Genomic DNA, 27912 nt, shown 5'->3' on the forward strand with positions numbered 1-27912 from the left:
CCTCCATTGGGTGTTTATTATTCATGTTTACCTTGTCATGAGTACTTCATGAATACCTTCTTATACTATAAGCTATTAGTAATGTATAGCTAAAGGATATATAATTTTCAAGAAACGTCATATATTAATAATTTTACCAGTATGTCTTCGCCATACTGTTAATTGGTACAAAAAAGTATTTAAGATGGTTGCCTAACATATTTTGATTTAAAAATTCATAAAGATACGTAATAATCTAAGGAGTAAATAAAATATATTTCTATATATACAATTTATAATATCTTATTATTTTTGTGAAACACGCTAAACAAATTTTTTGCTTGCTGGTTTTTTAATTATTATTTTTTGCTTGCTCGTAATTTTTTTTTTTAATATAACCGCCGAACGCCGCCCATGGCCACCTGCAATGCTGGGGGCAGCGAGTGTTGCGGACGTTTCAGGGTATGCATCCGCAAACAACAGAAAACAAAAATACCTTTACAGCTGGTTTCCACAAAAAGGTGGTGCGCGGTAGAAAGTTCTTTAAAACGCCTTGTGGCGTGGAACGCCAGGCGTCGAGGTGGAAAGGATAGAATTTTGCATTCTGCCTCGACATCCGATGACGGAATTCAGCCATAGGAGTCAGATAGAAGACTATGTTTGCTTCTGTGATCGATATAGGAACTAAGAATTTATGTATCAAAATAAAAAAAAAAACATTTAATATAATTTATTAAAAAAAAATCACACACGAATAATTTTAGTACCAGGCTCCCACTTATAACAAAAACCACTACGCACCTTTTGGACCAACGAATTAATAACAGATTTCTTACTTAATGATTCTAAAGACGTATAATACACAACATTAGTTGACGGATCACCACTTAAGGATGACATTTTAGTTTGTAATGTGTTCGTTTTGGAGTAATTACTGATTTCAGATGGTTGGTAGGAAGTTTTGGGGTGGGCGTTAATAATTCCAGCGCAGCTGTGGAATTTCGTGAATTTCTCATTGGCACGGTGTTGGACGTCAATATGTACGCTTAATTGACGCCTGAAAGGAAAGTGATCAAAATTAGGAAAACTTATGAACTTCCCTGCGATTCTGTAACTCACTTCACGAACTCACACAGCGGTTTTCGCATCGGCGGTCGCTCTCAAATCAGTCGTGAAGCAGTCATTTTATGATTTGGCATTCTGATAAATATTAAACTACAAGCTCCCACCTTTTCAGAATGCCAAATCATAAAATGACTGCTTCACGACTGATTTGAGAGCGACCGCCGATGCGAAAACCGCTGTGTGAGTTCGTGAAGTGAGTTACAGAATCGCAGGGCTTGTCTTTGACAGCTAAATAGAATATTAACTTCAAAGCAGTATTATCTTTCTGGTCACAGTTTGACAGTTTACAATATTTGAATATAGGTTATGACGTAAGTATGTACGGTGACATATATGACACATTCAGATTATATATTACCCACATGGTTTCTGATATGCAATATAACATGAACGATTACTATTGTTACTACAACGTAAGTTTTGATTCAACTTAAGACGCTATGCGAAATAGCCGCTCTTAAATTCGTGCCTCTAAAATCGTCACAGCACCAAACAATTCCCTACTTTTGTAAAAAATTGTGACTAAATCAGTATTGAAATTAAATATTATAATAATATCCAATATTTTTTAGGCTTTCTATGAGAATTTGGTTGTTAATGCAGTGATTTGGAGATGGTATGTAGAGATGTCCCACATTAACTATAGGTACAAGTTTTTACCTCACTTCAATAACAGTATTAAGTTATCCACACTATAGTACCTACCTATTATCAAACAATTCTCCACAAAGCTGACATCTTATTGGTGGTGTGGAAGTACACTGTGATATTTCAGTGTGATCCGATTCGTTAGCCAACGACGATTTACCAGATTTCTTCTGCAGATTCAATGTTTCTGATTTACTAAGCTCCGAAACTGTAGTTGCCGGTATAGTTTCTAAATTCGATTCAGAGAGTCGATTTTTCTTGATTTCATTTATAAAGTCGTCAGGATTGGTGATTTTGTCGAAGAATGACACGATTTTCTTTAATTTATCCTCGGGTACTTGGACTTCGGGATCGGTTTGAGTCACACTGGCTATCTTTCTGGATTGCCTGAAATTACTTCATATATAGTAGTGTATATAACGTATTTAAAGCGAAAAATAAACAAAGCGGTTGATTGCATCTTCAAACATCTATTCAATTTAATCTTCAATATGGTTATAATATTACTCAGAGAAGCACCATTTACGCGTATCTTGCGCACCCTAAATATTATTTATTGCTCGTGAGACGGGCATATTTAGTTGCACACTGGCTGAATTCACAAGATTCATAAGTTTTTTACTTGTTATGTGTATATTGTTTTTAGTTTAGATTTTGATTGTATTAGTATTAACTTACTGTACAAATAGGAAATAAATATAGAGTGAGCAGTGTTGGCCTAGAGGATTCAGCGTGTGATTCTCATCACTGAGGTCGAAGGTTCGTTCTGCTGCTGTGCAGCTGTGTACTTTCTGTGTGTACATACAACACTCTTACGGCAATAGAAAACATCGTGACGAAACTGGTATGTGTTAGACTCTAAAACAGATACCGAAATCTGAGTCCTAGACCTTAGAAGATTGTAAAGCCACTAGTTTTTTTTTTCTTTTGAAAGTATTATACTTTGTTTTCAATTAAAATCTTATTTTTATATGTCTACTTCACGACATTCTTCTATAATAGTCAAGGCAGTGAATAACACTTACCATCCACTGGATACATCACTAGTATTAATCCTCGATATTCCTAGATGCTCGTTCTCATGCTGCAATTTATCACACTCGCTGGTGAAGCCTTCGTGACAGTAGTGACAGACATATTGACGTTCAGGAAAGTGGCAGAGGTTTAAGTGGTCGTTGTAGTTTATTATTCCTTAAACCACAATTAACAAGACTAGGATTTTTTGTAACAACGTTCAAACTAAATATGGATAGGATAGGTAAGTAGTAGAAAATAGTCATGTGCGATATCCAAATCGCTTCAATATTTCATATAAAAAGCGTAAAATAAAATGTTTTTATACTATTAAATGGGCTGTCGATAGTAAAACGTTCTCAACTTTTTTTCGAATCAAAGTTCAAAATAAAGGAGCTGTTAGTAATAAAACCAATATCTGTAGAAATTTGCTTCATTATTTAAAAATTGCAATACGTAGCATTGGCTGTGGAATTGTCTTCAAAATAGTTCTTATTAACTTACCATAAAACATCATTTTACACCCAGATATAGGACACTGGCGTGGCGTAGACTCCATCAAACAACTTCTCTGAACACTCTGGATATACGACAAAATAACTGGACTTTTCATATCATTCAAAACCATTTCCGACCTTGCCTGCTTCGTTCGTCGTCTTCTAAGCCTTATACCACGCCGGCGTCTTTCATAACATATGATATCATTATCACTAGCATATCCCCTTTTCAATCTATCAGGATTTAAGCCAAAAATTCGCTGCAAAAAGCACTGGAATCGCGTCGGTTTTCGCATTTCCCTGTACGGTACATTGACCACAGATTGCTTTATCTCGCTTTGAACGGAGACATTTTCTTTACAATCCTGGGTGAATCCATCCTTTTTGAACGTGGACGGAACTTCTTTTACGGGCACAGAACAGCCCGAATCGGTATCGCCGTTTGACAGTTCAGCGGTACCAACTATGGCATCAGTTTTCGTACGTTTTGATCGCTTTTTGCGTCTTTTTTCGGGGTATGGTTCCATGTAATTTTCTGGAAGAATTCCGATAACACTAGCGTCGTAGATTTGGAAGAGCTTTTTCAAGCACTTATATTTAGCTTTAAGGACTTCGTGCTTTTTCTTTGGCACCCATTTGACGTCATCTTCTACTTTTTCTTCGACGTACACTTCTTGCTTGTGCATGACCCGATATTTGTCGACGATCGAACACAAGGTTTTCGTAATTACGTATAGGAGTACGGACAGATATACTTCGCAATTTAGATACGGTATCATAACGGGTACGGGAGGCAGTTGTATTTAATTTTACGCGAGATAATATTTATTTTAGAGTGCATAATGATACAACATTTTTTGCTTGCAATTTTCCAAAACTGAAATTTTGACAGAATTTTGTGTCAATTTATTTAGTTTTTAAGATATTTTAGAAGTAGACTTTATGTAAACCCAATTGAGTAAAATAAAAGGGTAATTAAATTATGCTTTATGGTTTAATTCGGTTTATATAGGTACGTCATTGTAATGACCACGTCAAAAAGTCACAACTCAAAGGCACTTCTAGCAGATTTATTAGTGTAAGTTCGGTTTAGTTTTGTAAATACAATTATATTTGAAATATTTTTTTTAAATATTGATATCTAGGTATACGATTTTGTTAGGTTAGCTTATGACGTTATAACTTAAGAAAGGCACATTAAGTACCCCTGAATAGATTAACCGACTTGATATTACAGGTATCCCACTATTTTTACGGTAGAAGAACTGTATTTGAGACTAATTTTTTTTTAAATTAAGATTTTCATGACATTACATTTTATAGAACTATTGAAAAGCGGACCCAATAAACGTTGCCCTGTACAAGCGTATTAAATACAGTTCAAACTATAAAAAAGTTATCTATTTGTAGATTCTTCTAAATTATTCTCGAATACTCTTAAAAATACGTTTCGGAGGAGTTGAATTACAAACACACACACAGAAGATTTATATACATATATAAAGATTCGAATACATTGTAGATGCAAATACAGTATATTTTCTAACTGATAATTATTTATTTCAGAGATAATTAATAAAACGTAAATCAATAAATCTTTTTATTAGTCTTAAAAAAACTTTAATACTAAATCTATTTACATGGCTTCTAATACGATTCGGAATGTGTCTTAAAAATATGAATAAAATTAACTGGCATCATTATCCAAAAGATCCCTCCGGCATGAGTAGAGCTGAAAAAGGCAAATTTTCGCTTCATTATTGGTTAATTTAAACAACCCTTTAGGTCTAAGTTTCGTGTATTTCGTGGTCATTAATAAGGCAAGTAGACTGTCAGCCTTCTGTGCCTGACACACGCCGTGGACTTTTTATGTCTAAGGCGGTTAACATATAATTACCTGCAACGGACGCATTCAAGAAGCAAATACCACAGCCAGCAAAAAACGCACGCAGCGCCAACTGAAAAAATAAATATAATAAATTTCAAATGTGTAAAATAATTAACTTTTCTAACACACATCGTTTAGTTTATGGTAAACTAAACAATGTGTGTTATTGTTAATATTATTTTCGACTTTCCAGTACTTTACACCACATAATGGTAACTTAAATTCACATCGAGATGGTCAATCATGTATACTATATTTCAGCTTGGAAACATTCAAAATTCATCAAAATCCATTCAGTATTTTTAGAAGTCCATGAATTTGTGAAATATGTATTTATATAACTTTTGTAATAATACGATAAATAAAGCATTTTACCGAAGAGAGGGTCTCCCGTTGCTGAGGAGCGATGGCCGCTATTGCTCCGATCATGATTCCAGCTGACGATGGATTGGTGAAACCACATAACGCGTACGTCGCTATTAACTCCGATCGACCCTATAAAATTAAATTAAAATACACCTCAAATAGATAAACTCCTTCATTTTTAAAATTCAGTTAAAAGGGATACTTTTTTAAATTAAAAAGCTTATGGAATATATATTTAGTTCTAATATATAACAATTCTTTTTTGAAGTAATTTTAAAGCAGCAGAGGCAGAGAGAAAGTTCGATTTACATGAAAATGCATTTACTTACAGACAAAAGTCCTTCTCTCTTCATCTCTCCCATCCGTTGATAAGCCACAAATTCATTGACTACAGTCTTCAGTCCGATAAGAGATCCAACCAATTCACACTCTTCCCATGGAACACCTGGTGAAAAAAGTAACGTTCTAAAATATTCATAATAATTTTTATAATAGTATAGTTATACTAGGGGCGCCCGGGATGCAATAATTGCAGTTACTAAGGTTTTAAGTTACTTAATTAAAACTAATAGTAGCGAGAAAAATCTCACCCATCATCCAGCACAGCGGTATGAACACCTTCCCCAAGATCCACTCGAGATTTAAGTCTGGATTGCCCAAAAGACCACCGCAGTATCCCAAAAGGCCATTGACAAATGCCACTACAGCGACAAAAGCCACCAAGTTGGCTATTATGTTCAGAACCAGAGCTATTCCGTTTGTGGCTCCACGAGTGGCTGCTGATAACGCGGATTGGTCTTGTCTGAAAAATATGAACGCGGTTTTTAAGAAATTCTCACGGTGTTTTGGTTCAAAGTCAGTTAAGAACATTTATTTATTTATACTTTATTACCTTAATCAAAAACATACATAACAAAAATTAAAAAAACCAGGTTACAAAAGTTATAAGGCAACGGGCGGACTTATCGCTAACAAGCGATTTCTTCCAGGCAACCCTAATGTGGAACAATGAAAAAGAAACACCTACAGAGGGTAGAGTACAAGAAATGCAAAAATTATTAACAAAAAAAAACTCAAAATAACACGTTACTATAACTAAAATAAAATAAAGGAAAATCTAAAGATAAAATAACAATAATAATAAATATATAATAAGGCATTTATATGACAACGCAGTAAATCATATTCTTATTTCCTTATTTCTATTATCCCACGAGAATGTAAGTGCGTGCTCCTATTTCACCATGCCTCTTGCTGATAGAGGAGAAGTTTTTAATTTATTTTCTAATCATTTATTACTTAAGATGTCACGTGGAACATGGTGTATTGGTTGGAGCTCCTTACAACAGAGGGCTAACGGGCATGGACATCGCCCATGGACACTCTCAATGCCAGAGGGCTCGCGAATGCGTTGCCGGCCTTTTAAGAATTGGTAAATTTTTAACTGTTTTATTTTGTCGAAGAAAAGGAAGAGAGCGATTGAGATCGATTTTATTTTTGAAGAAATAAATTTAAAAAAATTATATATATATTTAGTATTAATTTTCGACACTTAATATTTTAATGACAATGAAATTCATTAAGTTCCTAACATTATAATCCTTTTTCCCTCCCTCTAAGTCTCGGATATCTAAAGTTTTAGATTTGTATAAATATGAACAAGACTTAAAAATTAGTTTGCCAAAGAAGTTTAATTTTTGACGTGTGTGCTTTGTGCGCACGCATTTTTTTTTGTTATGGCTCAGTATGACGTTGCTTTGGAATGGAAGCTCGGTTATCCATATCACAGATACTTATAAGTCTTGTTCATATTTATACTTACCTAGCATGGAAACCAATACCTTCAAAAAAAAAAATTCAAAAATCATTTAATCATATTGGTAACACTTTGTACACTTATGACTTGACAGTAAAGAAATACATATAAATGCTTCTAATTTTACATTTAGTGCCAGTTCTCAAATCAAGGGCGTAGAACGGAAGAGAAGAACTGGCAATAAACTCTCCGCCACTCTTTTTAATCGCCATGTTTTTTTGAAGTTATACTTCTTTAGGCGCGTTATGAAAATTTGATGAGAGTGAAATTTTACGATGCGCGCGCACCTATGACACAAAATTCGGAGTGTGATTATAGCGTGCGCAATCTACAAAAGAAATAGAATATAAGCTAACTTCACGCATATTCTATTTCTTAGCTTAGCAGCTTAACAAGAATTTTGAATATCCATGACAATTGACATCTGACATTGACATTTACCTTTTAAACAAATATAGGAGTTTGAATTATTGTTTAAAATAAAAGATTATCTATGTATCTAGTTATTTTCATTATACAAGTGCGAATTTTATATGTGCGTCTGAATTATAATCAGAAGTGATTTAAATTTAATATCTAAATCAAAACTAATTAATATGATAAAATATTTGTGAAAAAACTGTGCCAACCTTCCTGAGTGCTTCAATACAATTGAGGTTAACTATCCGTAGGTATTATCGAGTATTATTGTTGATTAAAACTGAAACATGAACCATTATTCATTGCTTATGTTTATTGCGTTTGTTACAGCAACGTTTTAGAAATATTCTATATATCAATAATTGAGAACAAAGATTTAAGCACGAATACTAATAAGGAGAAAATGAAGGCTTGGAGCGATATAACAGAGAAGTAAACATTTTAATAAGTACCTGCATCTCAAAAAAATGACCACATTATTTAATCAAAACATGTAATTTTTCAGATTTAATCTAGCAAATATAAGGACAAGAGACAAAAAACAATTGATGAATCAGTGGAAGTGCACTAAATTGAATACAAAAAAAGAGTTGTCATCTTATCGCCGTGAAACATCTAAAACTGGAGGTGGAACAAAGCCACCATCACCTTCTCGAGACACAATGGATATGGCAGAGATGATACCGCAACGGTTTGAAGTAGATTTCAATGAATTTGATTGTGATGGTGTCGAGGTAGGAATGTTAATTATAAATATGATGTATGGTGATGTTCAAGGTTCAACCTTTCAAGCATAGGCATATGCTCACAACAGTACTTTATTCCCCTACAGGTAGTTAGAGATATTGTAATACCTCAAAACATCCATGTTGCACTTGTAGTACCGAAACTCTGTCCAGCCAGAAGTGAGCCCATTCCCACTTATAATGGACAGTGGGTATAATACACCTTAATACCTGAGTGCGAACCACTCACCATGATACTTAAATTAATAGATGTTATTTATATATTTCAGGATATTACAAATAAAATCATTTTGGAAACAATTGATATCCCAAAAGCCAACAATGACAAGGTAATAAATCAGTTTTGACATAACTTGAATACTAAAAAAGCCAAACAAAGGTGTGCACAACAGTGACAACATAACTTAACAATTTCATTATTTTGTAGGATTAAAGAAAGGTTAAAGAAAATCATGTCGAACTGAACAACAAGAATCCCCAAACAACTCCAAAGAAACCTACAAGGAAGACACCGGTATTATATTTAAATTATCTCTATCTCTAAATAGAATAAAAGAAAGTTGCTATCCAGGTCTGTAGCATGTGCTACAAATTATATTATTAACACATTTATATAATTATATTAATATAAATGTGTTAAAAAATTTATAATATGATTTATAAAAAAAATTAAGTTTTGCATGGACAGAGCTTAAATTAATATTCTCTTATTTGTTGCAGAAAGCAAGTAGTAGTTTTAGTTTTGGAGAAGCCTCGTAGATGCACAACCAAGTAATGATTAATTTAAAATTACAAACCGAAATTCTGATGAAGACAGTCACTTAAAAATAAATAGTATAATGAAATAAAAATGTTTTAAAGATAAATAGTGTTTTATTTGTTTAATGTAAGAGAATAATAATAAATATTTATTTAATTAATTTTTCAAATGTAAACTGAACTTTATTGACTTTAATGACTCCTTTTCCAGTCTTTGATTATTTAATTGTAATTAATTATTTGCATGCAATCAAAAACTATTTTTAATAATGCCAAAGAAGTATAACTTCTTACGCGCGTACATAAGTACACGCACCCTTTTTTTTTTACACAACGTTTGTAAGGAGCTGCATCCATTAAACCATGTTCCACATGACATCTTAAGTAATTAATAATAATTCTTAATCTTCTTAATTGTAATCGTACTGTTTGTTTCAAATGTTATATGGGAGATGTTATATAAGCAAGTATAATAATAATAAAGAATTATTATTATTATACTTGCCTAGCTAAATAATCAAAGATACGGATGGAGTAATAAGCCTAGGCCCATTTAGATCAGTAGCGCCACTGAATCATTATTATAGAACAAGGCAATAAGACATTTGCATGTCCTAGAAAATAGGTATTGAACTATATTTATTTAGCGTATTACGCAAGAGCTAAAACTTTAAATTCAGAGCCATACCGTTCCACAGACTGAATATTATCGACCCTGGTGAGGGATCTCCGAGTCTCCGGCATCAGCAGCTTGGAGTAGCAGATGGCAGTAGGAGCCGACATCACGCTGGCTGTCACCAAGTGAGCTGGCTCTGCCCCGAACCCTATGTACGCTGCCAGAATTGTACCTGAAAATTATTGTATAATATTTTTAACATACTAATAGGCGGCTCTTGTTTTCTTTATAACAAAAAAACTGTGGCACTAGAACTCTTGAAAATATTTTTTTTAAGCCATGATCTGAACTCATGACCTCAGGTTTGAGATCGTGGGCCTAGCCATCAACCCTGCTCTCAACTCCTAACTTTATAGACTGTTATTAAAAGTATTTAATTGAAACCTATAATATTACATGGTGTGAAACTCTCTTAAATTTTCGCCTAATTATAGAATACAATTATTATTAATTTATTTATAATACTAATAATAATTGGCATCGGTTTATTTTATCAATTCAATTAATAATTGAACCGAATCCCATCAAAAATTATATCAATAAAGTAGCAATGTTTTTTTACACTTTTATGATTTATAAATTTTTTTTTTTAGTTTTATTTGTATAAGAAGTTCAATTCAAATATAAATAAATAAATAAAATATTTAATATACTTACTAACCGGAAACTGTTGCAAAACCAGATGACATTATGACATGCAATTCTGAAGGCGTGAGAAGAGCCAAATAAGGTTTCACCAGGAGAACTGATTCAGACTGAAAATATTTATATAATTGTGATTTTTTTAATTCATAATTGATTAATTAGGAATTTGGAAGGATTATTAAGAAACGTGGACAACACACGTCTACTATAGACGTTTATATTGTATCGCGTATTTATGGGTAAAATGTAAATGTTTTGGGAAGCTTGCACGGTAGAGTCAGTGCGGATAGAATAATTTCGTGTTTTCGTGGGTCATCGCGGTGCTTTAAATAATAGAGGATTATATTTTTACTCTATATTAACCACTCGCCTACAATAATAGAATATAAGCGAAATAATGAAATGTTAATTGCTATGAATGATGAATGCAATGTAACCGGCGAAGAGAGTGCCTACGTCTGGCTATACTCTCGGGGCGTAACTCCGACGATTTAGGAAATCACCACGCTTATAAAATTAAGAACTGAGTGATCAAAATGCAGCCTCGTACAGTCACAGTGCAGTTACATCATATTAGTTCTCTATTCATCTTGATACTTAATATGTCAAAATAATTCTATTGTAATTATATCAATAATACGCTTAAGTACGCCAGTAAAATATTTAATTCATGTTCAAGGAGTTATACTTATGGAAGAGAAGAACACTATGTGTGTCTGATTAATCGTATTGAGTCCAAACTGGATTCGAATAACAGCGTACACTTTAATCTGACAAAATGTGGGTTTACTTTACATACAATATTCTTTAAATTAAATATGTTATAACATGAGTTCTTTTCAAAGTATACACGGAGACCCATTTTAATGGGTACGTAGCCGGCCTTAGAGGGATGCCCTCTTTTGAAACAATTGAAGGTCGTAAATCCCAGGGAAGACCCCCACCAGGAGTCCATTCAATTCTCTCATGTATTTTTGTATTGGCTTTCTATGTGTTACTCTAAGCTCCATTAATTTAAAGGCCGGCATCGCACTCGCGAGCCCTCTGGATTTGAGTGTCCATGGGCGGCGGTATAACTTATCATCAGGTGAGTTTGCCCCCTGTTCTATAAAAGAAATAACACAGGTGGAAAGAAAACGCTTACAAGCCGATAGGGCCGCCTATTACACTCAACATTTACATTTATATTAATTTAAATTGATTTATAAAGTATTATTTATTATTGTGTTGGTGTAAATAAAAATAATGAAAAGTACCAGTTCCAATTCAAAATATTTATTAACGTTTTGAAATGCAAAATTCCACTTTTTTTATAATTTATTTTCGGAATAATTATAAAAATACTTACCATGCCAAGAAATATATTCCCAACACAGATCACGCTCTCGCAAACAGTTGTATTGGTGGCGCCTCGTAACAAATGGCCAAGCTTCAAACAAAACCACTGCAAGGCTCCCCAGAAGAAGAGCACTTCCACTAACATACTGAAGAAGAATATTACTGGTAAGGTCTGCAAAGAAATATAAAAAAGATTAAAAATGTAAATACAGAAATTCTTCTCTTTTGTATGTATGATGAATTACATCTGATGTTGAAGTCACTGTCAGGAGACTCGCGAATGCGTTACCGACATTTTAACGTATTTTTCATTATTATTCTCTCTTTAACGGTACTGGAAGTTTCGACTTTTTTTTTATTGACGGATTTTTTTACGGAGGCTCATCTGATGTTAAGTGATACCACCGGCCATGGACACTCACATTGCCAGGCTCGCTAGTGCGTTGCCGGCCTTTGTTTCGGCTAAAAGTAGATACTAGGACCAGGGTCATGATTAGAAAATATTTTCGAATTCCGCTTAACGATACTTACACTAAATGCAAAGACTCCTTCAGTTCTCACGAGAAGATCTCCAAAAACGAACGCAGCACCATCCACTCCATATGACAGGAAAGTGGCAACCTATAAAAAAGTTCCATAGACAAAATTACTCTATGGCTAAAGCAATAGCATACTATGAGCAGAATTGGCCTGACGGTTGAGGTAGATCTCACAACCCAAATGTGCGTTCAAACCCCGGCTGTGCATCATTTAATTGTTCTTTTTATTCATTTTTAATTACGGTAAAGGTCGTAAACAATATTTTGTTTTTTATATCCAATTAGTTACTAAATAATATGTATATTATTCTTTTATTTTCTTATTTGGTGATTTCGTCAACATTAATTATTTACTTTTTTACGCATTTTGTTACGAGATGCATTTTCGAGGATTCTTACAAAAAATTAATACTCTTATGTATTATTATTTTTGAGAGCTTACTTTTGCTGACAAGGGGAAGGGGGGATATAAAACGCAGTAAATCTGCTTACGTAATACTTGACCATTCCTGATGATTTGCTTACAATATTTTTCTTTACCGTACGAGCGAGTTTTAATGAGCACATAGAAAGTACATTGGTGCAACCGGGGTTCGAATCCACGACCTCAAGAATGAGAGTCGCACGCTAAATATCAAGCCAACACTGCATATTTAATTTATATATTTTTCCATTTTGAAAGATATATCATTTTAGAAATTGAAATCGATATATTTTATTATAAATACCTTATCCGAAAAACATTGTAACGCCAACCTTCCAGTATTCCATCTTATAAAGATGACACCGAATAGAAATTGTATCATCAACCCCACTGACACCGTGCGATAATTCACCCTCCCCGGATGAGCCGAAAACACAAATCCTGTAATTTATCGAAAGTCAGATCTGTGGAACAGGCTCAAATTTTTAGTTTTTTTTATAGAACAGGGGCAGAAGGCTCACGTGATGTTAAGTGATACTGCCGCCCATGGACAATGCCAGACACAATGCGGTTGCGTTGCCGGCTTTTGAAGAATTACTTAAAGGACCCTACGTCTAATTGAAAGTTTGAATTTTTTTGTTTTATTTGTCTAATTACAAAAAAAATAAACAAAGAATATATAATCAGACCGCAAAAACCAAAATCTATAAAACGGCAGAAATTCAAAACATATTCGATAAAAATACCTATATTTAATAGCAATAAAATTTTACGACCGACCGTGGTCGGTAGGACAAGGTAATGAGTGGAGTCGAACATGACTTTTTTATTTACAACTATTTAACATAATTTTAAATTTATCCGAGTTTTCGGGTGCTTTACAGCGTGCGTGGTCACAGTGACTGAAAACAAAAGGTGTTGGATGTTAAATAGTTGTAAATTTATAATAATACATAACTTTAATCCGGTTAAAAAGTTTTTTCTTTAAATTAAAAAAAAATGTTAAATTGGCTACCTGCTGACCTACACTTTATATAGCGTAAATATATTTGTCAAAAACTACACACAAAAAAGTTCAGAAGTACATAAATTTATTTATAAAAAAAACACAAATAAATAACATTGACTCCACTTATTAGACGCGAGACTATTTGAAATGAGCGCACAATTTAGAATGTTGCGCTCATTTTTTGAGGACGTTTTTTTGACGTTGAGTGTGCATCTTGGGTTTTTTGTATATCAATGTGCGTATATTAAGATTCCTTCAACACTTTACAATATCCCGAAATAGATAGAATAGAAAAAAAATAGCTACATTTGTAGCAAATGCCTTAAATTTAACTTATATAGGAATATGAGGAGTTATTTATACTTATTAATACAACTTACCCACAATTAATAAGAAAGCAATTGCGATCAGCGGAGTAAGTCTGTCAGTGGCGCCTCTAGTGTCGAAATAGAGAAACACTGCTACCGCTGCCAGCACTACTGCTGCAGTGAGCCAGGGAAACCAGCTGAAATATTAAATAAGCCTTTAAGAAAGTGTTATATTTTTGAAGTTATACTTATTTGGCGCGTTTGGGAAAAATGATGAGAGTAAATTTTTACGATGCGCGCGCACACCGTCACAAAAAACCGACACCCTGAAGTTAGCTATAGTCAACATTTAAGTTTTTTTGAAGTAATACTTCTTGGCGCGTTAGAGAAAAATTGGCGAGTAACGTTTTTTCTACAAACGTAGAATAAGGCGAAAGATAAAACTTTTGAAAAGATTTTTATCTTGTTACGCCAAAGAAGTATAACATCTAACGCGTGTACATAAGTACAAACACGTTTTTTTTTCATTTTGCCATACGAAATATATGTCATGTCCCGCGTTCTTTAATTTATCCCAAATACCACTATAATATCATTTAAACCACTACAATTATAATGTTTAAATTAAATACACATGTAATTAGTATTTTCCATGGAAGTAAGAAACAAAAAATAATTGCCAACACGCCATATATTTATTTTATTGACAATTCATTGTATTGTATTGTATTTTTACTGATACAGTATTCGCGAACTTGAGGCCTCGCTAGCGGCTTGTACAAAGGGGGCAAAAAATCACTCCATTTCCAAGCTTAAATATTGTATTTAAAAAGCGTTCGTTAGGTTTTAAAAGATGATTAAATTCAGTCGCTGTCCCAATAATAATAATATATTAGAATAAAGACACACTGTCAAAATAAAAAAGTAAGTAGGTGATCTTTCTTCAGCCTTCTGTGCCTGACACATTTCCCGATTTCCTTATGAATCTGTACGAGCGACTATTAAATGCTATACATAGTCCATTGGTACACAGCTAAGACCTTAGAAATGATAGTCGCACACGCAAGACAACACAACCAAAAGAAGTTACCATTGCCATACTTTTTTAATTATGCATTATTAGTTATCATTATCCGTCACTATCGACATATTTATATGTTCGCAGAGTGAATTCACAGTAGCGATATTGGGTATATTATGTGTTGTACTGTATGTATGTACTTTATTATATTTTATTTAATGTAACTCGACATTGTCGTATTGATATAGTCTGTAAGGATAATGTATGTATTTCTGTAATAAATAAATACTTACACCTTTTTCAGAAGCGGTTCCATTGATGATTCTATCCTTCTCCATATTGTCTCTTCGAACCATTTACCACAGAATCTCTTGACTATTTGAAAATATATTACAAAGAAGTATATTATACTAAGTAATGCTATTAGACTCCCAAACCCGTTACAGAGTTCCAATGGTTGTTTATCTGGAAATAAAAATGCTAATATGTATAATTGTATAAGTAAATGAAATAAAAAACTTGAAATAAATCATTTTTAAGTGATCTCGAGTCACGTAACTCAGTCGTAAATACCAAGGCTGAGCAAATTCATGTTTCTCTACACAATTGTTTTCCTATTTCCTACATCATATTATTCACGAAGTAATGATTTTTTACACGCTTTATATTAGCTTCACCTGTATGTATGTATGTAACCGACTCCTTCGGACTCGATTTTGACCCACTTTAAACGGACAGATTTTATTCTAATTTTACGCACCTGTCAAAGATCAATGACAATGCAATAATCCGAAAAGAGTAAAAAAAAAAATTAACTAAAAAATAAATAATACTAATAAAAACTAAAAAACACGCTTTTAAAGCACATCAAACTAAAAAGTGAAAAATAATTCCTAATTTAGGCTGAAAATGGTAATGAACAAAAAATACTGGTATTATTGTGAAAAAGCGTGGGGCGCTCTGTGCCATATTTTTCGTCTATAGAGCAACCCACGCTTTTTCACAATAATACTAGTATTTTTTGTACAATCTACATTATCTATAAGTAGCGTATACCGAGGAAATAGATACCAAAATCGATAAAATACTCACTAATATTAAGCCAATAATATAAACAGCCAAAGAAGAAGCCGATTACTAAGCCATTGATGAGGAAAATTAAAATGATTTTCATCGCTGAGCTGTTTTTCTTCACGAAATCTTCAGTACTGGTGCTCATCTTTAGCATACTCTGTTCAAACCAGCCATTTGGTTCGTAATCTAAAAGTTCATGGACTACCTGTAAAACATCAAATACGATGGTTAAAACTTTTACAAGTAACCTACTATATATAAATATACATAAAACTTCTTAGATTATTAAAGGCAAGGTAAATAATTATTCCTTGTTCTCGCCATATATTTTTTGACGTAACTACGTCTTATAATTCGATGGAGCCGGCTGCACGCACAAAAAAACATCGCTCTGAGGCGTTCCATTAAAGGCTTGAAGTGCAAGCGAGAGCGCGGAACGAGCGACAAAGAGGCACATCGGCCTCCGCGTTCGGCAGCGTCAGTTCGTTAAAATTGACATAATTGTATTTATGCGTACAAATAAATGTAACTTGATCAATTCAATTGTGATTTCCATTTACCTCCGTCTCTATATCCATACAAAATATCTATCAAACAAATAAAATTTAAATTTTCTTTTGAAAAATGCAACTATTCCATCAGTGTTTTCTTATGACGTTGTCATGTTCAACTATCGTCAGTAAACCTACTTTTTTTTTTCATAGGCTATTACGCTAAAAGTGGCCGGGCCAAATAACATAATTGTAGATCATTAAAAAAAAATTTGTATGGATTCATTAATAAAGCTCTAATAATAATAATATCGCCACTTATTAATCTCAGCTAAACATAACTCCTTTGTCATAAGGAATCAATCAAATTACGCCGTTTTAACAAAATCCGGATGACAATGTCAATTAAAACCACCGCGGAAGCTCCCGCACTAAAATTTATTAGCCCTCAATTATTATTACTATTTGCGGAGCAAAATAGGCTAATAAATAAGACAATTATGTCATACCTGCCCATTTGTGTTTCCATTTTCCTTCTGGATATCTGATAACTCTAGAGAAACTTCACTCTTCTGAAAAATAAATAGGTTTTTTATTAGTTAAATTCGATCAAGTTGGGAGCCTACAATTCTTTGATTGCTTGTAGAGTTTAATCCATATGTATTAGCTACATTTAGTAGTTTAGATAATAGATAATATGAAATTATTGTGAATTTTAATGGCGTGCCGACTCAGTATTATTGACTGTATGCTCCGGAGACACGGTATTTCATTATAAATTACTTATAACATATAATTATGCACAAATACACAAAGGATTACACACACTAGAATCAGGAGTAAACAATCCACGTCTGACGTCATAATAAATATTTTAATATCAAAATCATAAACAAATTAAATTTTACTTTGTTTTACGAGTCCTTATAAACTTTTATCGGTAGTAAAAAACCAATAAAGATTACAAGTTTACGTAACCTTTAAATTTGTACCGACGTTAAATAAAAATCAACGACATTACAATAATTACCAACTTTAGGAAACCAGTAATTAAGTAATTACAGTACTGTTAAAAATTATTAAATACCCAATTATATAATTACGCTTTTGCTTTTAACGATGCTCGATTATATTTAATGAATAATATTTAACAAGTATTATAAGAAAAAAATTGTATAAATCCTTAGAGATTAGATCATTACGAAAGAATCGTCAACGATTCAGGAGTTAGCTAGGTTAGGTTAGTAGGAATTTGAAGGAAAAAAAGAAGAGTGGCAGGCCAAAAAGGTGGACAGGAGACTTGATAGATATAGCGGGAAAAGACTGGCAGACTACTGACAAAGATAGAGACATCAGGAGGGCTTTAACCAAGAGATGTCCAAATGCATAGGCGACTAACATTTACCTAGAAGTAACTAACACTACTAACAACATTTGAAATGGAACTTAAGGATATGGAAAAAAGGCTTTATAATTATTATTTATATTATTTGAGGGGACTTCTCTTAGTAAACAATGATGATTCACTACATTTTACGAATATGTTAATTCCAGTACCTTTTACGGGAACCCGGACAGTATTTATATTTACAATCAGTATTAAATACATATGCTATTACATACAAGCATGCATTCAATTGTAATTAAAACTACATCTATTAAGTCTAAGGACTCTGTATTAAATATATGTCACAGTTGACATATTTAACAAACAATGTAAATGACAATTTGGCTAATCAACTGTTTACTAACTGTTCGTAAAAGAGGTTATACAATTACGCGATCTGTAGCCGTCTAGTTGCTAGTCCAATGAAGGCAAATAAATATTGATAATAGTAATAAAGAATAAGCGTTCCTCTGAGACTCACTTGATCAACAGTGCTGTGACGGTAGAACTGTTTTACTGTGAGAGAAATGCAAGATGGTCCGCTTCGTTAGGATTCGTAATACAAATGACGAAGCAATTATACGTTCATTCAATAAGGAAACATAACAAATATTATTTAAAAACAATTATAATTAGTCTTTGAAATTCTTCACAGATGAGAAATGTTATAAAAGAAATCAATTAAAAAACAGATACTAATAATTGGTACCAACATATGAAAATAAGTTCAAAAGTGATTGGTCAGCGACATATTTCGTCTGTCAAATCTTCTTTGTTGCCATCAAATCGAAAAGTTTGTCTTACATTCACACCAACGTACTAGCTATGATTAGATTAAAAATGCTATTGCCCAACAAATATACGTGATTCCTAATTATTTAGAGGTTTAATACATTTTTAAGCTATCATCCGCTCAGCCTTTATGTATTAAGAATTGTTTGTAATGTTAAGGTTTAAGAATAACTTTATTTCTCATAAGAATTGCATACATAATTCACTTACTGAGAAACAATATTTAAAACTAAGATTAAAAATTAGAAATTAGAGCGCACAGATGTAGATACATATATAAAATAACAAAACAAAACAGCAACAAAAATGTGGGTAGACATAATAAACTTGATCAGTCAACCAAGCAAAACATTGTTAGAATATGTGTGGAGTTTTGTAGGGCCAAGAAAGTCAAAGACACAAATTCTACGTTTCTCACTGATGCTTCTATTAGATGTTACCAATTGACAATAAAAATAATTTCGTTAGAAATCTAACCTTCGAATCGGACCTTTGAGCTCTACAAATACGCGTGCCTTTAAACTATATAAAAATGCACATCATTCGTTCAGTCTAGATATTCCATTATTTTCATATTTGTTTAATATAGCAGTAGTCAAGATAAGCATTGTTTGTACGTGATGTTTTCAGTTGGTTAACACGTATTATGACTCATGAAAACAACTTGCTACTGTAGTTATGGTAATTAAATGCCTTATGAAATTTTTAATACAATTGTAATATTTTGTAACATCAGAGTTGAGAGGACTCGAGAAATTGCATACAAAAACTTCGGGGTCGCTATTAGAAGTTACGGGCGCAAAGACTCAAAAATCTGTGTCTTCTAATTTTGGACTAGTAGACCACACGTCTGTATGTCTCCTCTGAACTCCTTTTAAACGGCTGAACCGATTTGAATGGATTTTTCGTATGCGTTTGGGCGGCGCCCTGGATGGTTTAGATTCACAAATCAGCCCGGCAGATGGCGCTGCAGTCGGTAGTATCTAGGTTATTTATCTATACAGATACCGCCAAACTTCTTAAGAATCAAACAAGGGAGTGAGGTTGTGTCCCGCATGACAAACGTCAACTGATTTACCAATCACGCGATCGACAAGCCGCTCACGCCGCCGGGCACCTCCGCCCGCCGCCCCCCTCCCAGTGATACCTAAAAATCGCTTCTGCGCAAGCAAGGACATTTGTTCAAGATGTTTGCCGGTATCTGTACAACAAATAAACCGCTGGTAATTTCACTTTAGTTTACACTGTATACTTACAACGCTTCTCTTCCGCGTCTCCGGTGGCGATTCCTCCATTTTCCTTTTCTCAAGTTAGTGTCCTAAAATCGGTAAAGATACGGTTTCACTTCGTCTTTCCATCTGAAAAATATAAAAACTAGTGGTTAAAAGCTTTTCAATTAAAATTAAATGTTGAGAATTTGTTCATCACAATCCCAACATTGCATCAGCGCTATGGATATTGAGACAACTATAACTAAATTGATATTGATATATGAGCCGTGTTTTCCTAGTGGCTTTAGCGTGCGACTCTCATCCCTGAGGTCGTAGGTTCTATCCCCAGCTGTGCACTTATGGGCTTTATTTCTATGTACACATTTCACATGCGTTCAAGTATTACGTAACGAATTTTGAAGGGGGGGGGGTCCTTTTATAAAACGTTACGATGCGGGGCGGGGATTGAATAACGCGTTATTGTTAATATTATTTTCGACTTTTCAGTGCTTTCACCACAGAATGGTAACTTTTAACTTTTAGGTATAAAGAGTCACTAGGTGATCACGAAACGTATTACTATACTTGGGTACAGAAAAACGTTACGGCGCGAAACATGGAGGAGGGGGGGTGTCAATAATCTCCAAAAATTGCGTGACGTAATACTTGAACGGCCCCAGACCCAAAAAGTCGACGGAGTGTCAGGCACAGGCTGATCACCTACTTGCCTATTAGATTGACAAATGATCATGAAATAGATAAAGAAATCTGAGATTTTTTTATTTTTTAGACTTCACGTACTTATAAAGTTATCTAAGAAATCTAGTAGGTCTTGCAGATATATATTTTCTTGGCACGTGTCCTTCTAAGCGATAGCCCGATAAAAAATATCAAAATAATCCACCGATACGAAAATCCTTATCGAAACATGTTAATATTTACAAGGCGTGTCGTGGTTTTGTTTCAAATTAACTGTGAAATTGGCTTTATGTGTTATAAATGTAACGTTTAAGGTACATTTAAATGTGTATTCAAAAGTACAAAGTATTGTGATAATCAGCGATGTATGAAACTCGCATTGTTAAATACTATTAATACATATTTCGCTGGCGTTTGTGTGGAAATATGTTGTCAACATGCCTTGCCCCATTCCATTGTAAAATTTTAATGCTAATCTGCGCTAGAGTTATCCATAACGAGTATTAATTTAGTGGAGATTAATACCAAGAAAAATCGTAAAACCGAATAGCATCCTAATAGAAAATTACCGATAGATTTTTGTATCAAAATATGCTCCGATTGTTTATAGCGCAAAAACGTGAGTCCTTTAAATTGTTTAACGAACGTATTATTACGTATAATTAACTAACTTATCCACGTTATGTGCTAGAATTAGAGATGTTATTCAAATGATATTTCGGATATGGATATAGAAATAGAATTATATCGGTTTCGGATAGATTCGATTACGGTTACTAGATTGAAGTAAAATATAAACACAACTAGTATGTAATAATTTAGTTTTATATAAGTATAGGTTTTATCCTCCACAGTTTTATAAACAAAAATGCAATAAATTTAAGAGCTGTAAAAACATTAAGCTTTATACATTGTACATATTAACTTATAACCTATGTTTAACATATTAAATGTTTTCTTTTTAATTGTGAGTAATGAAGCCATTAACAAAAACCTGTCGTAACATGTCGTTTTATTTAGATTTTAGACTCTGCCCTTATATGAAACTATCCGAAAGTTCTGAAACGGTTACGGATATATATTTATTTCGGATATCCGATTGTTTCGGTTACGGTACGGTAATTCCATATTCGAATAGATTCATGAAAATTAAATTTTAATTTGTTAAATAATTCAATATATTTCCATAACTTTTGTGACATTATGGTTGGTCTAAATTTCCTTCAGTCTTAATAAATATAATACCTACGGCCAGTTCTGCGGCCGGGTTTTTAGATTTTGGGAAAATTAGATGGCATTATGGTAAAAGATGACAAGATGAGATGACGAGAGATAGTAGCTTGAAATCGACAAAAAATATTACAGAATGGCAACCACGAGATGGAAAAAGAGAAAGAGGAAGACAGCAAGAGATAGGCAGACGATATAAATAGAATAGGAAGCACAACTTGGACAAGAAGAGCTTACATCAGAAATGAATGGAAGCAGCTGGAAGAGGCCTATGTGTCACAGGACACGCTGATCACCAAAACCGGCACTATAAATAATAATAATAATGGTAAATTAATTGTTGAAATCGATGTAGTAGTTTTCTTTATTCGCAACAAATAGACCAGATACCAATTGATTTATAACATTAGTATATAATATAGATTATAGATTCAAGATCAGCACCCTAATCTGAGCATAGAGATTTTGCTTTTCGGTATAAAATAGCTATTGAAACGCAAAAAAGCTATCAAGCTTGCGGTTGTAGGTACATGATTTTTTTAACTTTCTCTTAGAGCGAGCTTAAACGACATTTAGGTCAAATTTTGACTGCAAATCTTGTTTGCCCTAAGTTCTTGGACAATTATATTATAACATGACACAGTTATACTCTATACCGGAACCACACACGAATAAGAGTGAAGGTAATCAAGTATTATCGTTCCTTCTTGACATAGAATGAAGTTGACCATGAATTTTATCATTAATGGCTAATTGACAGAATGTATGTCTCAAAGTAATCTATAACACTTACAGAGGTGTCTCGTAAGTCGTATGGACACGGAATAGATAGCACCGCAAGTGTCGCAAGTATAAAGCTTCTTTTCATTAGATAATCAAATATAGATCTTGCATATAAGTGCTGTGCATTCAAGTGTTAAATTCCACTAAAATCTTTCCAACTGTATTAATATGTTTTGGTGAAAACTATAACCAATACGATTCGAAGTTTCTTCGGAGCTTTTGGCTTGGTACTTTGAAGTCCATAATGAAAATGAATGACAGATTTCTACTGAAAGTAGTGTATTAATTTAGTGCCATATCTTTCTTGCATTCGCAGCGCGCCTATAGTTCACATAATCTTCATATATTATTAATATAAGATAATTTGGGTACGCAATATCATAGGCATTTCGATTAACGATAGTAGATACTTTAATCTTATACATAATCCATTTATTTATCTCTATATAATAAAAATAAAAACAACGGTTCTCTGTGCATAATACGTCATAAAATAATACTTATTGTTTTTGGTGTAAATCAAAATTTTAATATTTTTTACCATATTTTCACGTACGCAGCCATAGTAGTTTTGAACCGCTGGCATCGCACTAAGTAGATAGTTTATAGTTTTAATCGAGCAATCTAACTTCAAATATAACTCAGATATAATAGCGGACGTGGTACGAATGCATGGATTAATAATTTCTAAATATTTACGAAATGAAAAAGAAACGTTATACAACGCAGGAATTATGTAATAAGAAATCAACATGATAACAAGTTTGATAAAATATAAATTTATTAGAAAATCTAAACTATTGTTACTCAACCAATCATATTAAATATTTAAACTTTCAAAAACTTTCAAAAACAACGTAGTCTTATAACTGTACAAAATTCCAAATTCCTTGAATCGGAATTATACGTGCGTCTTGGTATTTCTTAAGGAAAACTCGGAAATAATATTTTTTTGTAATATGTACTATAGATCTGGCTTCTGCTAAATCACCTACACCACGCAGAAAACCTCTACAAACGCCTATATGCCTGTCTTAACAAACTTCGACTAAAATGAGGTTTTCTTATGTATTTGTTCGCTTTTCACGGAGGAAGAACGAAAATGTTTTTGATTAATACTTTTATGATCTAAGTTCCATATCAATTCTTGTTGAAGGTTAAAATAGATATAACATATTATCAATTGTGAGATAGATGAGATTTCGAAAAGATAAATACACATTCATTATATACATATTTATTTGTATTGAGCCAGATAGGATACAAAAAAGCTAAATATATCTAAAATGTATGTTATTTGTATACTATTTTTATGAGCTGCTTTATTTTATTACCTTCTAATTCAGATATACATTTTTACCGAACGCCCTGTTTATGTACAATACAGGAATCCTATGAAAATCCGTCTATAAAATATAATTAATTAAAATAAAAAACTTACCAGGCTTCAACAACTTTCTTTTAAACAATCCTTTATATACTTTCATTTAGAAAGTCCTCACTAAATATGTAAAATATGGTCACCAGTTAGTGCCTCTTATTACGCACTTACAATTTTCATAAAAATCCAGCAAGAAAAAATATTTAATACTTAATTATAATTTTAAATTCCTGCCGAAACGTAATTTACGGAACACACGACTTCCCTCGACCGTTGTCAAAGTAAACTGCAGGTGTATGAAAATTACATCGTATTATTATTGTCTTAATATTTAGTTAAATCTTTAAGATAGCGTAAATATAGTAATGATAAGACAACTTAGATTAATATTAGAGGTTGTGTTTTTAGATTATAAAATATTTGTTATTGTTAAACTATATTTTGTTTTCCAATAACAAAACTGAAGCGTTTATAACCGACTTCAAAAAATACGGTTAGGTATTAGTTTGACCTAAAATGTGATAGTGTTGGAATATAGTAATTGTATGTTTCTCATATTCCACATATTCATAGTCGAGACTTAGCACCAAACATGACTCCATATCAAATCCAATACGTTTTAACACACAGATCGCTCAAAGTTACAAGATAATATGTAAAATAATATATTAAAAAATCTAAAAAAACCCGAAACATACACGAAAGCACACTAAAATAACCCAACCTCAAGCGCATTCCACAACGCAATGTGCACAAATTATAAAGGCTAGTTAGGAACACCTGCAATGGCTCGTCGCTCAAGAGTCAACACACCTGAACTAAGGTCACGATGAGAGCGTAAACGATACTGTTAATGCGAATAATTTATGGAAAACCACCAGAGTATAAGAGTGTTTACTTTAAATGGTATACAGTTATACAAATAGTAAATAATTTACACAATAATTATGTGAGGGCCAGCAGTGAATACGAAACAAATACCAATATTATTCTAATTACTTTTACACACTAATTACTACTACAATAATTGAGACTTAACTAAATATGACTATTTAATTGGCCAATATGGGGTGCATGACAAATAATCTATATTATAGACTTATTACTAATTGAGAATTTGACCGGTTCGATGTGTGGTATCCGATCAAAGCTGTTGGTATCTGTTGTCGGCTTCCTCTTATAATGGTGTTGTGTCAGAGGGGTACAGGTATTGCTTATGCGGGCCAAAGAGAGTGCAATGAATATGGAACACAATACTTTAATTTAATTGTTTCACTTTTCTTTACTATTGAATACAAAATCTACTAAGTTATCAAAATTTGTTTTTTGAATTCAGTATTTACATAAAAAGGGTACCAATTGATCAGTTGTATAATCTAACTTTCTAAACATATTTGAGATTTGGAGATCATAACTTTGGATCATTACTGTTTATAGTTTCACCTTCACGGTTCACCTATAGAAGCTTATTGAGCTGCGAAGGCACTTAATCATGCGTTAAGAAAATACATTACAGGGAAATGTTTATGAATTAATTTCCAAAGCACATTAATGGTCAAAATGATAAAAATAAAACTTTACTACTTACCATTTGTTCCAGTAGTATAAAGACTGCAGAAGCAAAGCAATAGAAATCTGTCTCGTAATTGTTAAATCAGTACTTTGGGCACTAAAAAGCACCTACCAGCCTATATTATAAACTTAAACTCATAATAGCTTCATTTCCTAAACTATCTATTTCTATTTTACATTTTGTTACTCTGAAATATAGGTATATAAATTAATTGTTATTCTTAATTTTAGTTAAAATTTATATCAAGGCCATTGATGAGGTGATGTATTATATGATATTAAATGAACAAATAGATTCAACTTCATTTATTAGTCTTCTAATAAATATCATATGCTGTAGTGTATTTGAACAGAAACAGTTCTTAATAGATTTTAATCCTCTTTAAATCTACTAAAGTAATTAATGTTTAACACAATTACATATGTCAGTGAGACTCACATTTTAATTATAATATTAATTATGTCATTGGAGCATCCAGAAGCATTTATTTATAAAATCAGTCCGTAAAGTTATTCATGAGCTATTGACTGTGTTCATACCATTATATTTCAGCCAAGATAAATATTGCAATGTATCTTTGTTGCCTATCACATATTTCACCATGTTTGTTGCAATCAGTTGATTCACCACATCAGTTAAAGAAAACCTGGTACAGATACGAGCCGGCCAATTGAAACACCTTGTACTTCTTAGGAGGGAGTGTGCCTTTTTAATGCCATTGCATCGACTCTTGCTTTGACTCAGGTACATAATGGTGAACCCAAGTTTTATCACCAGTAATAATTTGGGCCATAACTTCCACCCTTTGCTCTCCACAGTGGTCCAAAGACTCACGGCAACTTTCTACCCGCTCGAGTTTCTAGCGTTCTCGGGACCCATCTTGCATAGACTTCAGTCATGCCAAGATGTTGATGTAGGATGTTCTAAATGGTTGTTTCTGATACTCCAACTAATGCTGCAAGTCACTCAATTAGCGCCTACCTGGATGAGTAAACTCACCCCTGCTATCCCCCCGCCTTCGTAAACAAGTCGTGGCCAACCATTTTCTATGAGCTTTTCCATAGATTTGGGCGTTTTCTAGTTATATTTTATAATTGCATGTAATATTTTAAAACTTTTTTAAAAATAACAACTAAACGACGATTAAATTTATAATTGATCGGTATTAATCAGTCACAGTTATTGCTCAATCAATATTGAATCGGAATTCCGAATAGAATTCAATTTAAAGTATAGCTGTTTAATAAAAAATAATAATAAAATAGTAAACACAAGATACAAAATACAAGTTCAAGATTAGAAAATGACAAATGTTGGCACTCAACAGTCAACTCTCAGGTGTTAACTCAGTGACAGTTATGACTACAATTTATGACTATTTGACATAATGTCAAACAGTATTTCTTTCTCATGTTTTTTGATATTGTAATGTAAATGATGTGTTTCATATAATTATTATTTTAATTTTCGCATATATGTTTCTCAGAGTTATTTATTTTCAGATTTCTAGTCTTGTACGGTTGGTTTAATGATAACAGCGCCATCTGGTGGATGTTTACAATACAAGGTGTAACTTTCTATAGTATTGAATCACATTTGTTACCTGATGACATCTAGCGTCAACAATTTTGTTAGCAATTTTAATGTTTTCATTTTGCTTTAACGACTATTTTTACTTATCCTTATGTTTATAAAATTTATTAAAAACAGCCTAATGCAGCAATGCCTAAAGAAATACCGACTCTCTGGATGAATGGTTAACGTATCGAATTAATTTCGGGTTCGGGTCCCGGCGAATAATACAGAGCTCATAAGCTTACTGCTTGCTAAGCTATTAAATACTTCATAGTTCATAGGGACTAAATAGTAAATAGTAGGTGCTTGCTTAGAAAAACTATCGATGATACAGACTCCGAAACCCTCACTTGCTGAACAGTTTATTTAGAGATATATTCGTAACAATACTGGAATTGAATGAACTATTATACCAACAGGCATGACCAAGGTGCTAGGCATAAGCGGCTAACGCTAAATGGCACTCCCCTAGTGCTAAGCGCTTAACGCTTTCGGCTT

General features: G+C 33.0%; 2 protein-coding genes across 3 annotated transcripts; both read right to left on the bottom strand.

Moving 5' to 3' along the window:
* Positions 1-694: 694 nt before the first annotated feature.
* Positions 695-4177, bottom strand: LOC125053430. Its single transcript, XM_047654815.1, has 4 exons — positions 3271-4177; positions 2778-2943; positions 1810-2139; positions 695-1036 (listed from the first exon to the last, which is right to left on the bottom strand). Exons 1-4 carry the CDS (start codon positions 4040-4042, stop codon positions 724-726), a joined length of 1581 nt encoding a protein of 526 aa, XP_047510771.1. The 5' UTR covers positions 4043-4177; the 3' UTR covers positions 695-723.
* Positions 4178-4850: 673 nt separating this feature from the next.
* Positions 4851-27139, bottom strand: LOC125053209 (uncharacterized transporter YutK-like). 2 transcript variants are annotated; one of them, XM_047654457.1, is made up of 17 exons: positions 26278-27139; positions 25855-26026; positions 20219-20320; positions 17293-17355; positions 16311-16497; positions 15512-15683; positions 14270-14394; positions 13185-13321; positions 12449-12538; positions 11928-12089; positions 10596-10689; positions 9947-10106; positions 6108-6319; positions 5847-5962; positions 5527-5646; positions 5161-5221; positions 4851-4995 (listed from the first exon to the last, which is right to left on the bottom strand). In XM_047654457.1, the coding sequence occupies exons 3-17, from the start codon at positions 20255-20257 to the stop codon at positions 4964-4966; spliced, it is 1770 nt and encodes a 589-aa protein (XP_047510413.1). In that variant the 5' UTR covers positions 20258-20320; positions 25855-26026; positions 26278-27139; the 3' UTR covers positions 4851-4963. The 2 variants fall into 2 exon arrangements, with proteins under 2 accessions (XP_047510413.1, XP_047510412.1); XM_047654456.1 differs by lacking the exons at positions 25855-26026; positions 26278-27139 and adding an exon at positions 24327-24669.
* Between the last annotated feature and the right edge of the window lie 773 nt (positions 27140-27912).

Source organism: Pieris napi, chromosome 10, assembly GCF_905475465.1.
Source record: "Pieris napi chromosome 10, ilPieNapi1.2, whole genome shotgun sequence".
Classification (NCBI taxonomy): Eukaryota; Metazoa; Arthropoda; class Insecta; order Lepidoptera; family Pieridae; genus Pieris; species Pieris napi.